General features: G+C 44.9%; 1 protein-coding gene across 1 annotated transcript in view; it reads right to left on the bottom strand.

Moving 5' to 3' along the window:
- Positions 1 to 14,168, bottom strand: part of maml3 (mastermind-like transcriptional coactivator 3) — a 142,002-nt gene that overhangs the window by 65,857 nt on the left and 61,977 nt on the right. The window contains exons 2-3 of the mRNA XM_084930317.1: positions 12,784 to 13,527; positions 9,588 to 10,526 (exon numbers count right to left, since the gene is read on the bottom strand). Of these exons, the coding sequence (XP_084786443.1) occupies positions 9,588 to 10,526; positions 12,784 to 13,527 (1,683 nt within the window). The remainder of the gene's footprint in view (positions 1 to 9,587; positions 10,527 to 12,783; positions 13,528 to 14,168) is intronic.

Consider the following 14,168-nt stretch of genomic DNA (forward strand, 5'->3'; position numbering starts at 1 on the left):
AGCCAGCAGTTTTCCCACCAACCTCTCTCAACATGTCTGGGGAAAAAAAAAGGCATTCTGTTTATTCTGGGCTCAAATCCAGTTTGTGCAACACTGATAGCGCACTGTTAATGCAATCTGCAGCTGAGCCTTATGCCGTATTTATCACAAACTATACAACAAGTACAACCTGCTTATAGCCGCAAACATTTGGACGGAGACAGACTGTTGCATGTGCGAACGCACAGACGCACCGCACAAGCGAGCCTACCCTCGTCTCGGAGCTGCCATTGATTTGGGCTGCAAAGTGCTGTGGGCAACGGTTGCCGTGGCAACCGGCAGCCGAGCAAGGCAGCCAAAGTTTGAGCTGGCATGAGGAGAGTGTGTGTGTGTGTGTGCTGTTTATGAGCGTGTGCATATAAGAGGTAGGGCACCCAAGCATGCATTGACTTCTGTGTGTGCGTGTCTGTGTGTGTGAGGTCCTGGCGGGGTGACAGCAGTCTGTTTAGTATGCAGCCTTCTGACTGCATCTCCCTCTCTTTGGCCCACAGACACTGCATAAGAATGACCCCCACCATCACTACTACCCCTCACTCTCCGCCGTCCCATGAACACATGTGCACATGCTCGGCTGCGACTGCTCTTCCACATATGCACGGGCGCAAGCACGCACACACACACACACACACACACACACACTCAGACAGCACACAGACTCATTGTGTCATGACCTGTTTGCTCCAAGGTGAGGCCTGCAGGTCAATATTGCAGATGAGGTTAATATTAGAGAGTGCTTGATTACAGACACACACACATAGGAACTCTATGGAGTGACATCCCCTTAAAAAGCCTGTTGGTGGAGGTGAGTATTGATATTTCCTCTCCAACCCTGTATTCACACCCCCAGGGCGTGTCGAATGGGTGGAGATGGTCTGTCTCACTGTGTTTTCTCTGGCGCTGACAAACTGAACCAAACACTTTTGGCAGTGGTGGTGTGTGTTTGGGGAGGGGGGAGGTCCCTGGGAATCGTTTTCTCTCCTGCTGCTACAGATGCTGCTCCCTCACACACACACACACACACACACACACACACACACACACACACACACACACACGTGGCCTCTCTTATCTCTGGGAATTTGCATAATAAACTCGCTTTCATGCATATTTACTCTGTATCACACACACACAATTTTAAATTAAAGTCACAAACACAGCAAGCCACATACATACAGTATACATCAGGAATATACACAAGCAGTGACACACAAACGCACACACAATATTGATCGGGAGTAGTGAAGTGGAGCTCGGCGCTAACAGCCCTCTCTAAGCACAGGAGAGGTGGAGTGGTTAAGGAGGCGAGCAAGGAGAGGCGAAGGGAGGGAGGAGGAGGAAGAGGAGAGGTGACAGCAGGAGAGAGGAAGCAAAGACAGAAAATAGGAGGGGGGGAAATGGACAGTGGCAACACAGAGAGAGCAGTTTGTCTGGTGTTTGTCTTAACAAGAAGCATCTCAGAGGAGACAGAGAGAGCAAATACACACCAGAACAGTCTCCACCCACCCACCCCTCTGCTTCACCCAAACACCTCTTCACAACCTCCACCCCTCCACCCATCTTCTCTCTACAGGATCTGAGAGCAGCTCAACTCAAGCCCTGACACGTGTGCCTGAGAGACAGAGAGGGAGATGGAGGGGTGTGCATGTGTGTGGCGACTCAGACAACGTGTGTGTGTGTGTGTGTGGAGGTGGGGGGGTTACAGAGCGAGCAGGAGATAAAATGTGTGTATGTGAGAGAAGGAGGGAGGGGCGGAGGGAAGGTAATATCTGCTGCTCCTGGGAATAAATGGAGAGAAATTACTTGGTCCGGGGTTGTGCTGTCCTTTCCTCCATGTTTCAACATGAGGTTTGCAGCAGAGCCCAACGGATATTTGATATTTGATATGGATTGACAATAAAAAACGTTAACTCAGATATATCCCCTAATGCATTTCTTAGTTTTTGAGCATTGCTGATAATTATTTAAAAAACAGTTAAAATATATACTAATATACGATACATTCTGAATTTTGCTCATTTCCAGCTCGGTATTTGTTCATGGACTCTACTCAAGTGGCGTTGTGTGGCTTGATGCTCAGTTTGTTTTCTATCTAAAAGAAGCTGTTTTAGCTCCCTTTCTGACACTTCAAGCTAAATTACTTCTGATTGGCTGTCCGCTTCAAATGGAGGGTTAGAACAGAAAATGGGCAGGGCTTCTATGTGTGCAAAATGTATCCACAGGTATCCACTCTCACTGAGCCCATATAGAGAAATAAATATTGCTGAAAATTATTGACTTAAACTGAGCTTTTGCAGGGAAAGGCAGTTAAAATGACTTGTTTTTACTGATCTTACTTACAAAAAATATTCGCTTTATTTTCAATTTTTTGGAGATCATACACAACTTCTGTGCTTGTTTCTTTGATATTTTTATTTGCCATTTTAATTGTCATTTAGAATTTTCTTCTTAAGTGTAGCTGGGACATGAATGTATTTGTGTGTGTGTGTGTGTGTGTGTGTGTGTGTGTGTGTGTGTGTGTGTGTGTGTGTGTGTGAGAGAGACATATATGTGCTTTTATTTTCAGCTGTTGTAAAAGGAAAAACTGTATAATTCTTCGTTTTACGCTGTTATTATTAATTATTAAAACCTATAATAGTCAAAGAATTAAAAAAACATGTTTGCAAAATGATCGTGTGGATTTTTATTTGTTTTGTTCACGTTAAATTTCATGCACAGGAACAAATCTTTGGGCATCCTTGAGGCATCCCATCATGGTGCATTACCCACTTTGGCACCCACTGAAATACACAAGTGATTCTGCAAACATCCCCTGCTGGAGCCACAGTCTACTGCACATTAGTACACTGATTTCTGAATTCAGAACATTTTTTTCATGCTCAGATTTGAATTTCAAAGACACAGCTGTTCTTGTTTCTGTGACACATGTTTGAGGAAAAATGCAGTGACTGAACATAGAAGCTGACTGTCATAAAATCAGCTGATAATATTTACAGTGCATGGGCTTGAGTCTTGACTGAGCAGTGGAGGGTGTGTAGACACACTGAGTGGGCGGTTTTGGGGAGCTTCAGATATTTAATTATGGTAAATGTTTTTGCAGCACTTTATGCCTCTCCTGCTTCGGCGCATAGTGAAAATGTCATTTCACTTTTAGGTACCAGAAAACAGTTGAAAATAGGGTGGAATATAATCCACCGAGGCTTATTATTTCAAATAATTACTTTCAGGTTTTCTCATTTAATATTACCCATGCACATAAGTCAGCACACATACAGGCACGATTTCTGTCCTATTTTGTGTTTGTCTGGATTCAGACAATTCTGGGATCATTTCTCCTGCTTAAATGTGCACGTATCACCCAATGAAGTCAGTGATAAATCCGTCCATTTTAATTTATCTGCTCCTTACCTTTAACTGCTGATAATTTTCAGGAAGATTTAAAGTTTAAGCAATTCCATGCTAATGTTCAAAACCAAGACTCTAGCTTCTTCCCCGGTCCAACGATATCCACGAGTGGCTGTGAATTAGCCGCGGATGTGAGTTAGATCAAGTGCTGAATGTGTGTAGATGAAAGCACTGTATGAATGAAGGGTCAATAAGACTAGAAAACTTTTATATAAATGTCATTTCCACTAATGCTGCAGGTTTTCTAACCATAGATGAGACAGATGAGGGTGTGTCAAGAAAGTGCTGTCCTGCTGTGACTGATAATTGACTGGCATGGAAGGATCCTCACCTAACGCAGCTCACCTGAATCTTCCAGGCTATAAAAGCTATCCCAGGTGAACGGCTCAGTCTCTCTAATTCACTCCACGTTGCATCAACGTACTGGTGATATTTGTCTCTTGGTTACGATGAATAAATTCTCTTTCATTTAAGTGAACTCCCTGCTTATCACTTATTATCAAAACCATGAGGGGACAAAACCATGAACGGTAAATAAGGGTGGAGATGCATTTCGTACATTGTCCTTGGAATCTACACTTAGGACCCAGTCCCTGAAATTCTGGGCTCTAGTTGGGTGTACTTAAAAAGTGTGTGTGTGTTTTAAGTTTGCAGCTTTGTGGATGTCCTCCGTAGGAGGATGAAGAAAGGGATGAAAAAAGAAGACAGAGAGGCTTTACCTCTGGAAATAGAGGGGTGGAGAAAGTAAGAAGCAGGAAAGGATTTATCAGAGTGTGCATGCCTGTGGGTGTTTTTCAAACCCTGTGTACGCTGCTGAGTGCGTGCATACATGTGTGTGCATCTGAGAGTGGGTTGCTATCGTGACTCACGGGGCCATCAGCAGGCTCCTTCGTGCACCTCAGTTGGTGTGTGACGCCGTGATCTCCTACACTCGTTCACACATACACACAGTCAAACCTCCCGCTCAAATTCATCAGTAGAAGCTCTCCTCTGAGGCCAACGCCTGTCAATCCACTCTCATCCAATCATTACTCAGATAACCCCAGAGATCCGCCCACGAGCTGCTGGCTTCACACAGCTGCACACACTTCTGTGCAACAAGCCACATCCGCCCCTCTCTCTCTCTCACACACACACACTGAGACAGCCGCGTCATCCACCACATGCAGACATCCACACAAGCATCAAGCACACGCCTTTGCTTCCCCCCACTTGCTGCTTCCACTGAGAGATCCGCCACCGTGGCGACGGTAACCGCGACAACGGGCATAAATTAGTGTCATGGCGATATGCAAAGCGAGGGAGCAACAATTAAAGCTTGACTAACGAGCTTTTGAGGAGCGAGGCTGAAGTTTCCCCGAGCAGCTGCTAACTGGATTAGCCTACACACAGAAACAGAGAGAGGGAGAGAGGGAGGACAGAGCAGGGAGACGGTGATGCTTAAGCACCACCTGTGAGCCAACACAGACACACAAACACACACCAAGCTAAAGGCTAGCATCCACACCAACGCAGACAAAGAGAATAACGGCTAGGAACGAAAAAAAGAGAGACTCCCATCACAAATACAAACGCACATTTTACCGATTTTTCAAGTAAATACAAACCCTGCAGCAAACAGACATTAAGAAGGAGTATTTCTACCAATTAAACATAATTAAAGTATTTGAACACTCGAGCACACTTATACTTGTAAAGTAACAGAACTTCATTAACTGGGCCTAATTTAAGTCAACAACCACCGGCACCTCTAATTCAGCAACTGAGAGAGGATCTGAAAATGAAGCTCAAGCAATATTTGCAAAGCAGGGGAACACTATAACGAACAACGTGCATCCAGTCAGAGCATTTAAACAAAAAGCTTTAAATAATTTGGTGGCTTAGCCTTAAAATAAGGTCTTTGGTAACAACTCGATCAAGAACGCTAACAAACAAGGTTGTGTCAAAAACTGAACGTCTGCTGGTCTGTGTCCCATGTCGCTCTTATAAAGCAGATGATTGGCTCGTCAGGGGAATGATCAGACAACTGCAATGTTTGACATAAAGAAAATTCTCCAATAGTTTAGCGCTATGTAAAAGGAAAGTGTGAGGAAATTTCCATTCCTCACACTGTGCTGTTGATTCATGGTGAGTTTCACTAAAGGTCCCATCATGGTAAAAGGCAAAGAAAAGTTGCTACCCAGGCCTTGCATGCTGTTGTACCTGGGTACTCACATGGGGGAAGCATTAAAAAAACGTTCTCTCATTGAGGCTAAGAACTTCTTAGTAAAGAACTAAAAGTAAGAAAACTGAAAACGGTCCATGGATGAGAAGCAGAGTCACTGTCTGAGCTTTTTTGATCTTTGGTGCATTTTGGTGCTTCTTCCTCTTTGCGGTGAACTCCGCTGTGGCTACCTTTCCTGTGCAAGTGAACTTTCAACCAATCAGCATTCAACTTACGCTTATTGTCATGGCCACCAGGCCGCAAAATGTGTTGTTGCCTTTTTGGAGAACTCACGGGATTCTCTGAACGGGTTAAAATCGCTCTCCCTACGTGGCCATAGAGCTACACAAACACAAACACAAACACGAGACCGTGGCCTTACTCCACAAGCCTTGCAGTTTTTTGAGCTTCTCTTAACCGATCATCCATCCGTGCTTTCACCAGCCGATTTCTCCAGCACCGAGTAGTCGACCGCAAGAAGCTTCATACTTCATCCAAGCTGATACACACACTGCCCGATTTACCCCAAGCATTTCGGGTCATAAGTTTGCCGATTGATGAAGCCATAAGATCCTATTTAGCATTTCTTTCAATGGTCTTTTATTATAGATTTCTCCTCAAATTCTAAGCCAAACCTCCTCTTTACTTCACGTCATAATTTGAAAAAAGTTACAGATTACAGTTAAAAGCTGAGCTACGACTCATCTATCATCAGCTAAGACTGATGGGCACTTCAGTGTTGGTTACTTGTTTTGCTTTTTCCATCTTTCTGGATCTAAACTCAGAAGTCTTCTGTGTATTCGGCCCTTTCGGTCCTGCTCTGTAGCCCTGCTGTAAGTGTCAGTGGGATTTTAAAAGAGCTTTTCTTCTGGAGCAGAACCCAGATGTTTTGGTTTCACTTCAGCTCTCCTTAACCTCTTCCTTATCAAGCTTTGACAGTCATCAGCAGATTTAACACACTGTAGTTTATCTGAATGCGTCAGACACAATCATCAAAGAGCTCCAAGAACAGGATGATATTTTGCATTTAACACAGAGTAAATACTAATACTGGTGCAAAGAAACAAGTAGCTAATCATCACGTGATCTCTGCATTAGCTGCGCGGGACAAATAAAGGATAAGCAGCGATGAAGCTGCTACTAATACTGCAACTGGTTACTCAGCAATATGCTGGCTTTGCAGTGGGAAAACTACCGAATACACCTGAAAGCAATAATTATAATAAACACCGCTTATTATCTGTCTTTCCCATAAAGAGCATGTGCATTTAATACCCCGTTCAGATTCATAGTAGGGGAGATAAGCTGCGATCTTTTTTCCAGGACTATTAATTTGTTGTTTTTGGCATATGCTGTAATTATTTTCAAGAGTTCTCACCATGACATGCTGAAGGAATTTTGCAGCTTTTTATCCACTGGGCCTACAGTTTGTGCACAGATGGTTGGAAAGTCCAAAACTAAGAAACTGAGATTACTAGACATTTTTTTTAACTGGCACTACAATATTGCCAATTGGCATTAAATCTAATACGACCCACCTCAGTAACATTGATTACAGTTAAGCTATTCTTGAGATTTTGTTTTGCACTTTGATAGGTTTGGAGAAATCATGAGAGACCAATTATATGTTGCTTTCACAGGCTGAGCAGCGTTATAAATGACCTAAGAAGTGATCTCGTTGTCTGAAATCTGTGAAATTTCCCTTCAAGTGCTACACCTAGTAAAAAAAAAGAGAATAAATGACATATTTGTCCCACGTTTTAACGTTTTATAGTTGATTTTGCTGATTTTATTTGAGACGTGTCACTAAAAATAAAACTCGCTAATTACAGTCAATGCAGTCGGGCTGCACGCGTGTAGATAAGTGAATATTTTGCATTTCAGACACTCCACTCGGCATTGCTCACTTATTTCTCTCTTTCTAGGCCCTTGACTTTCTTTGTAATATGCTCCATCCTCCCTCCATAATAAATCTTTCGCTTTCTGCATTTGCCTTTCTCCTCTTTCTCTCCCTCTCTCTTCCTGGTCTCCAACTCTCCTCTGCTCACTCAAATAAATCTCTTCACCCTCCCCTTACACCCGTCCCCCCTCAAAAAAATCTATGCAACACACTCAAACATACATGTGCACTGACCCACTCACGCACACAAACACACAGCGCTCCAGGCAGCAGCCACAAAGGCCTCATATTAATAAATCTGCTCCTTTATTGGTGCTGAGTGTCTCTGGCAGAGAACGAGGGAGGAGAGGGGGAGGAAGGAGGAGGAGCAGGACAGGAGACGCAGAGATCACCAGAGGGGCGGAGGAGGTGACTGACTGACTGTAGCTGTATCATCAGGACAAGGCGAGCAGAAGGAGACAGACAGAGACGTAAAGTGCGCCATCAACAAGCACTCGCACACGCAATTTCTATTGATAACCGCACATCGGCCCTGAGATAATGAGGAGCGCCAGAGCCACACAAGTGTGAGGTTTCACTCGAGTATGTGAACATTTGTTAAGATAGAGTCCACCCACACTCAAACGTCCTCTGTCCGGTGGATTATTAAGGACACCTGACACCTGGCTGAACCGCTGGAGCATTCAGAGTGGGCTGTGCTGATCGCTGGGCTCAGGAAACAAACTGCCCGAGGTGGGCTTTCGGTAATGACAGCAGCTAGCTTGGCTTAGTGGTCCAATCTCAGCCATCAGTCAGCTGTGACAGATTGGGGATATGAGCTAAGGAGCCGTTTAGCTGTGGTGCTTGCTGTGGTGTGTGCGCGCTTGTGTGTCTGAGGGGAGGAGGTGGGGGGAGGCTATCAGTGCTGCTAGTGTTGCAGAGGCATCAATACACTCTCGACAGGCCATTTTCCTATGCCTATTCCCAGCCCTGGCTTGTTGCTGGGGCAACTACCGCCATTTTACCTTCCCTGGCTGCACCTCTGGAAGCCTTTTTTTAAAACAGCAATCCATGTTCTGCAGTACGTCCCAAGCAACTGGTCAAACACTCTTAGCTCCTCTATTTTGGGGGGCATTTTTTGGGCATTCTGCTTAAAAATGCAGTCCAAATGAATTTTATAGGAAACCTCCAGTGCACGGGGAGTTTATTTAGCTCTTATTCAAAGGATGAGCAGAAGGTCATAGGTTGAATTTTCCCAGACACACAGACTGTATGAAAAAGATGGCTGTAGCTTCCAGGTATGGTCGCCAATGCAGAAGCACGTTTCTAATGACCAGCAGGGGGCGATTTGTCTGCTTGCAAAAAAAGTGTGCTGTATTAAAGAATAAAATTCCACAACTCACTTGAGTAAACGCTTAACTGATAACTGATATGTAAGTCGCTATCAAATGAGCTGGAGTGTCACAGTCAGATCTGCCCGCATTCATGAAATGCCTCAGCTCAGTACTCAAAAACATGACTTTCCAAAGTGATGGGTGACTATGTACATCTTTCTTATGCAGTCTATTGTAACCGCCCTCTCTCCCTAACATGCTCTCATAATCAAAGCCACAAACACTTTAACAGACCAGTCCAATAGCTCTTCAACTAGCTTACCTAGCCTGGACTCCGGGGTCTTGCATTGGGTCAGAAACTTCTCAGTGACTTATATACAGTATTTAATATCAACCAGTCAATGCCAGGTCTCCTTGGTGGTACATTTGCTAGTGAGCAAGACTCTCAACTGCAGTTCAACACAAGAAAAATGAGGGAGGCAGTGTATAAAGTTATTTACAGAACTGAATTATTATAAAGGCAGAAAACAGAACCAGAAACACTGGATTCAGATATTCACTGACAGTCCAAATATTCATCCACTCTCCAAACCACACAACCTGCAGACGATGGAAACACTCTGGACTTAAGTTTAGGCAACAGTACTGACTGCACATGAACTGCTTTGGAAATAATTCAACCTCCATGTTCTTAAGACCAACAACGGAGCGCGCCAAGCTGTCCCCTTACCTGTCCATGAGGCTGCATGGTGTTGTAGGGCATGTTCTGGTTCAACACTTTCTGTTTCATCAGTAACATCCTCTTCTGCTCTTCACTCAGGTGAGCTGTCTGTCCTGGGATTGGCCCTTGCGTCTGACCCGGCCCCGGACCCTGGCCACCACCTCCCGCACCGCCCATATAAGGTGGCATCATGGGGTTCTTGACCTGACTGTTCCCTGGCATGGGCGGGGTCATTCTCTGACCTATGTGATCCACCCCGCTGCCACTGAAGTGACTCAGCGGTTTGGTGTTGCTGTAGGACAACATGCCTGCTGTTTGCTGCTGCTGCTGCTGCTGTTTGGACAGGGCGTTCTGGTTTATGCTGTTTGGCTGCTGCTGGCCCATCATGCCCATGTGGTTGTGAGGGAGGTAGTTGTTCATGGGGGCTTTGGGACCGTTGTTGGGGGCCATGCCACCCACTAGAGGGCCCTGTGGTGTATTAAAGGCTTGCGGTGGATACATCATGGGGCTGTTGGGTTTGTCGTGGTTAAAGTGAGCGGAATTATAGGGACTGGTTGGAGCGGCTGCAGGTGACCAGTTAGCTGCTTGCTGCTGCTGCTGCTTCTGCATCATTTTATTACGCTGCTGAGCAAATGCTTTCAGCTGCTCTGCATGGGAAAGCTCAGGCGTTACTGGTCCTACAGACTGACTTCCAGGCGGTATCCCCGCTGCTCCAGGTCCAGTGCCCGCCTGACTGACTCCTGGCCCCGGGTTCATCATGTATCCATTCCCAGGCCTAGAGACTGCTTGTGTCTGAGCTTGGGTTGGAGTCTGAGGGGAGCGAGCCACGCAATTGTGCAATGGCGAACCTGATGCCATAGCAACGGCTGGAGACTGCTGCAAAGGTTGCTGAGGAGGCGTCCCATTGGCAGTGGTGGCAAACTGAGGGCCTGATGAAGATGGTCGCACCTGAGGAGAAACCAAAAGGACATCAGCTCAGGCTCGCACCTTGCAAGTTTTCTACATAACATATTTTTTAATCAGAATACGAAAAGCAAACTGAAAATGATCATTCGAGACTTTATGGGCCATTGCCACCATAAATTTTATACGGATGAGGTTTGGTACCATTTTGAGTACCAAACATTTTAAATACCAAACAATTTGTGTATAGCCATAATAACTAAGCTAAACTAACAAGCAGTTTACTGCTGAATGCTATTTGGCTTGAAAAGGCAGTCGCCTTTACCTTCCGATGAAGTTAACTTATGATAGTGCATTTGTTCCATTTGCAGGTTTACTTTGTAACTGTAAGTTTGCCCCAATTACAGCAAGACCGGGAAGCCACAGCTGTGGTTGCTGCATTGCTCATTGCTTGCATGAAATGGCATCAACAGGTCAACAAAGCTTGATTTTCTGGAGTCTTTGAGGTGCTAGGTGTCGCTAGAAAACTCTGCACTTCTGTGATGAAATAGACGCAGCTGTTTCTCCCTCTGTGCTATTTGGAAATCTCTGTGCTTCTGAATTTAAGCTTCACAGAGACGCTTGTAGCAATGAAGACTGCCAACCCCCGTGCAAAAACAACAATGGCTAGGATAAACTGCTTGCTGTATTTCATAATAACGCCACAGAGAGTTAATCTATCTTGTGCGACCACCACAGAGCCTACAGAGCATCTAGGCCCAATAACTTTAGCTGGCAAGGCAGTTGTCATTTTACTTAGAAGCTTCTTTCAGCTGCAGCCTTATTCACGACAGGTTGTCACAGAGGATGAATTTTCATATTTTCATATGGCACAGATTTTTATGCCAGATGCCCGTACTGACACAACACTCCCAGGGACCTATGTTTCCTCCCAAGTTTCAAACTGGAGGTGTCAGGGTCCTGGGTCCCATGACCCAGCATGTTTAGTTCTTTGTGATTTTTGTATTATTGTACTTGTGTGAGTTATTCTATGGTTTCTAGTTTCGATCCCTTGCCCTTCATGTTTCTCTGTGTCCCCTCTGTTCTGTGTAAGTCTGTGTCTGCATGTTTGAGTTTCCCTCTGTGTCTTTCGGTTCTTAGAGTCCTCTGCCTTATGGTTTATGTCTCTGTGTTTCTTAGTTGCTGTCTCCACCGTGTCAAGTTCGCGTCTCTGTGTGATACTTCCTGTTTTACTTTGAAGGTCCGTGTCTTATGTGAATGCGTCCTGCTTTGCTTGTCTCGTCAGTCCTGATTTCTTCCAGCTGTGCCCTCCTTCTGTGTCTCATTCCCCTCGTTACTTCCCAGTGTATTTAAACCCTGTGTTTCTCTGAATCAGTGTCGCGTCGTCCCTCATGCTGTGTGTGATTCTCCCCGTGTCTCCTGGTATGCATTATAATGAGCTTTGTCCAGTTTAGTTTTGTATTGCTTGTGTTCTATTTTCCAGCAATAAAGCTGTGCTTTTGAGTTCAAGTTCTGTCCCCGTGAGTTTGCGTTTGGGTCCAATCCCTGCCTGCCACACAGCCGAAACATGACAGGAGGTCTTCCACATGTTAGGCAAATGTGTTACCAACTTCACTTTAATGCAGTTAGAACAGCTGAGAAATGTCCAGAAAGTTGGACATTTTCTGTGTTGGCCTGCATTCCGGGCTGATTATATTCCGTTGGGCAGTATATATCATTTCTGTACCGAACTGTGCATCAATCTAACCTCAAAGAAGCATAACAGGAATGACTCTCAGGAATAAGGTCTCAAGCTGATGACACAATTTACATCACTTGGATGGATGCGGAGAATACAATCGAGGATTAATGAACTACAGAAATTCCTAAGTAGAAGTTTTGCTTACTTTAGAGATTTTTTTCCTTTATTAATTTTTGTGTTTTGCTAAAAGCTGCTTGTGTAAGACCAAAATGCTTCACAGGTAGCTTATGAAACACATCACTGCTCTCAATACACTTAGAAACCACTTCAGGTTTGTTTCTTGTTGATCACATAATTAACGGCTTCATTCACGTATTAGTAGTTTAAAACCAGTTTGGACTTAAATCAATCGGATCAAAAAGTTGAATCAGTGAAGAAATCTTAAAAGAGCAGCGACTGCGCTCTAAGAGCTATAATTATATCTTCAGAAATAACAGTGAGAGACATATATCATATAAATAAATACAGAAGTCTGATTCACCTGAGGTGGTCATGACAAACTCATAGTTTGGGTTAAATACCCCTTCCTGTGGACATCATGTTGACTTTTTTGATACTGACCTGTGGTGAACCCATGGGAACCTGTGGGCCTCCCTGTGGAGGCTGAGGTGGAGGAGGAGGCAGTGCTGCTGGCGCTGCCCCCCCTCCCGCTGTTGTCGTATTCCCGGCTGCTTCCTGTGGGCCCGGCGTCTGATTGTTTGCCGGCCTGCCAAACTCAGCCTCTTTCTTTTCGTCAAAGTCCTCGTTGAAGAGGTCGTGCATATCGTCCTCTGGCACAGTATTGGCCAGCTCATCGATCAGCTCCTGCCACTCCTGGTCGTTGAGGTTAATGTCAGAGAACAGCTTGTTCTGATTGGACAGAGATTGGGGATCAGACGACTCCATTCCACCCCCGTCATCCAGGGGCTCCTGTTTCAAGTCTTTGAGGAGGCCGAAGCTGTCCTCCAAGTCCAGTGAGCCATTTAGCTTCATGTCTGGAAGGTGGCTGCCACCGTTCTTCCCCAGCTCATCCGATGTCCGGCCTACATGGTTCCCATTGCTGTTTGTAGTGTTGTTACCGGCAGAAGTGTTAGGCCCGCAGTGTAAGGGCTTAATGTCCATTTGGTGATGCAGTGGAGAGATGGGCGGCACATTGTTGTTATTATTGTTATTAGGGAGTCCTGTTAGTGAGTCCATGCCGCTGGAGCCTTCCTTCCGTACCCGTTTGGTGGTCGGCGAGTAGTTGCCTCCATCACAGATCCCATTCTGGTCTCCGTTGAGGGGCGATCGTGCGCTGTCCAGTTTTCTCTTTACAGTCTCCTGGAGCTGAAACAGAAATAAAAGATGGTAAAGAGGCCGAATTACACTTTTGTTATTTACAGTTGTCTAGATATACTCACAAACTGTATGTGCAAGTAATCCCTGTGAGCCAAAAGTTTTTCTACTCTTGGAACTGTTTGATATCAGAAAGATATCTCAAGCATCTCAACCATCTCAAGCACAGACGCTCCAACCTAGTGCTTGTCAAGCCTTCTGTTTCTGAGAGCTAGCCAATTAGAAGAAAGTTGTCTTTAAATGGGAAGAGATACAGTGGCTTATTTCAGTCACTGGATCGACTGAGGGACTATAGGACAGATTAAGATAAATAAGGATTATGTTGAACTGTGAATCCTGCAAAGGATGCTAATGTGACCCTGGAAATAAGCACAACACGACCACTTTAAGAAGTTATCTTGTGTGTCTTATCTTCTGTTTGGAAGGATGGCCTCATTTGGATCAATTCACATTCAGAAAGCAACCCCATAATCACCTTATGATTGTGATTATCGCTACAGCATGCTAGCAATACAGCAGAGCTAAGGTAGCTCATTTCAGAGAATGGATGGCTGTACCGCGGCCTAGTTTAAGAAACTATGATTTATGCAAAGCCACTCAAAGCAGAACACAAGAAGAAAAAAAACCCCAAT

The sequence above is a fragment of the Perissodus microlepis genome, chromosome 6, assembly GCF_051167445.1.
Source record: "Perissodus microlepis isolate ML-2025 ecotype Zambia chromosome 6, ASM5116744v1, whole genome shotgun sequence".
Taxonomy (NCBI): Eukaryota; Metazoa; Chordata; class Actinopteri; order Cichliformes; family Cichlidae; genus Perissodus; species Perissodus microlepis.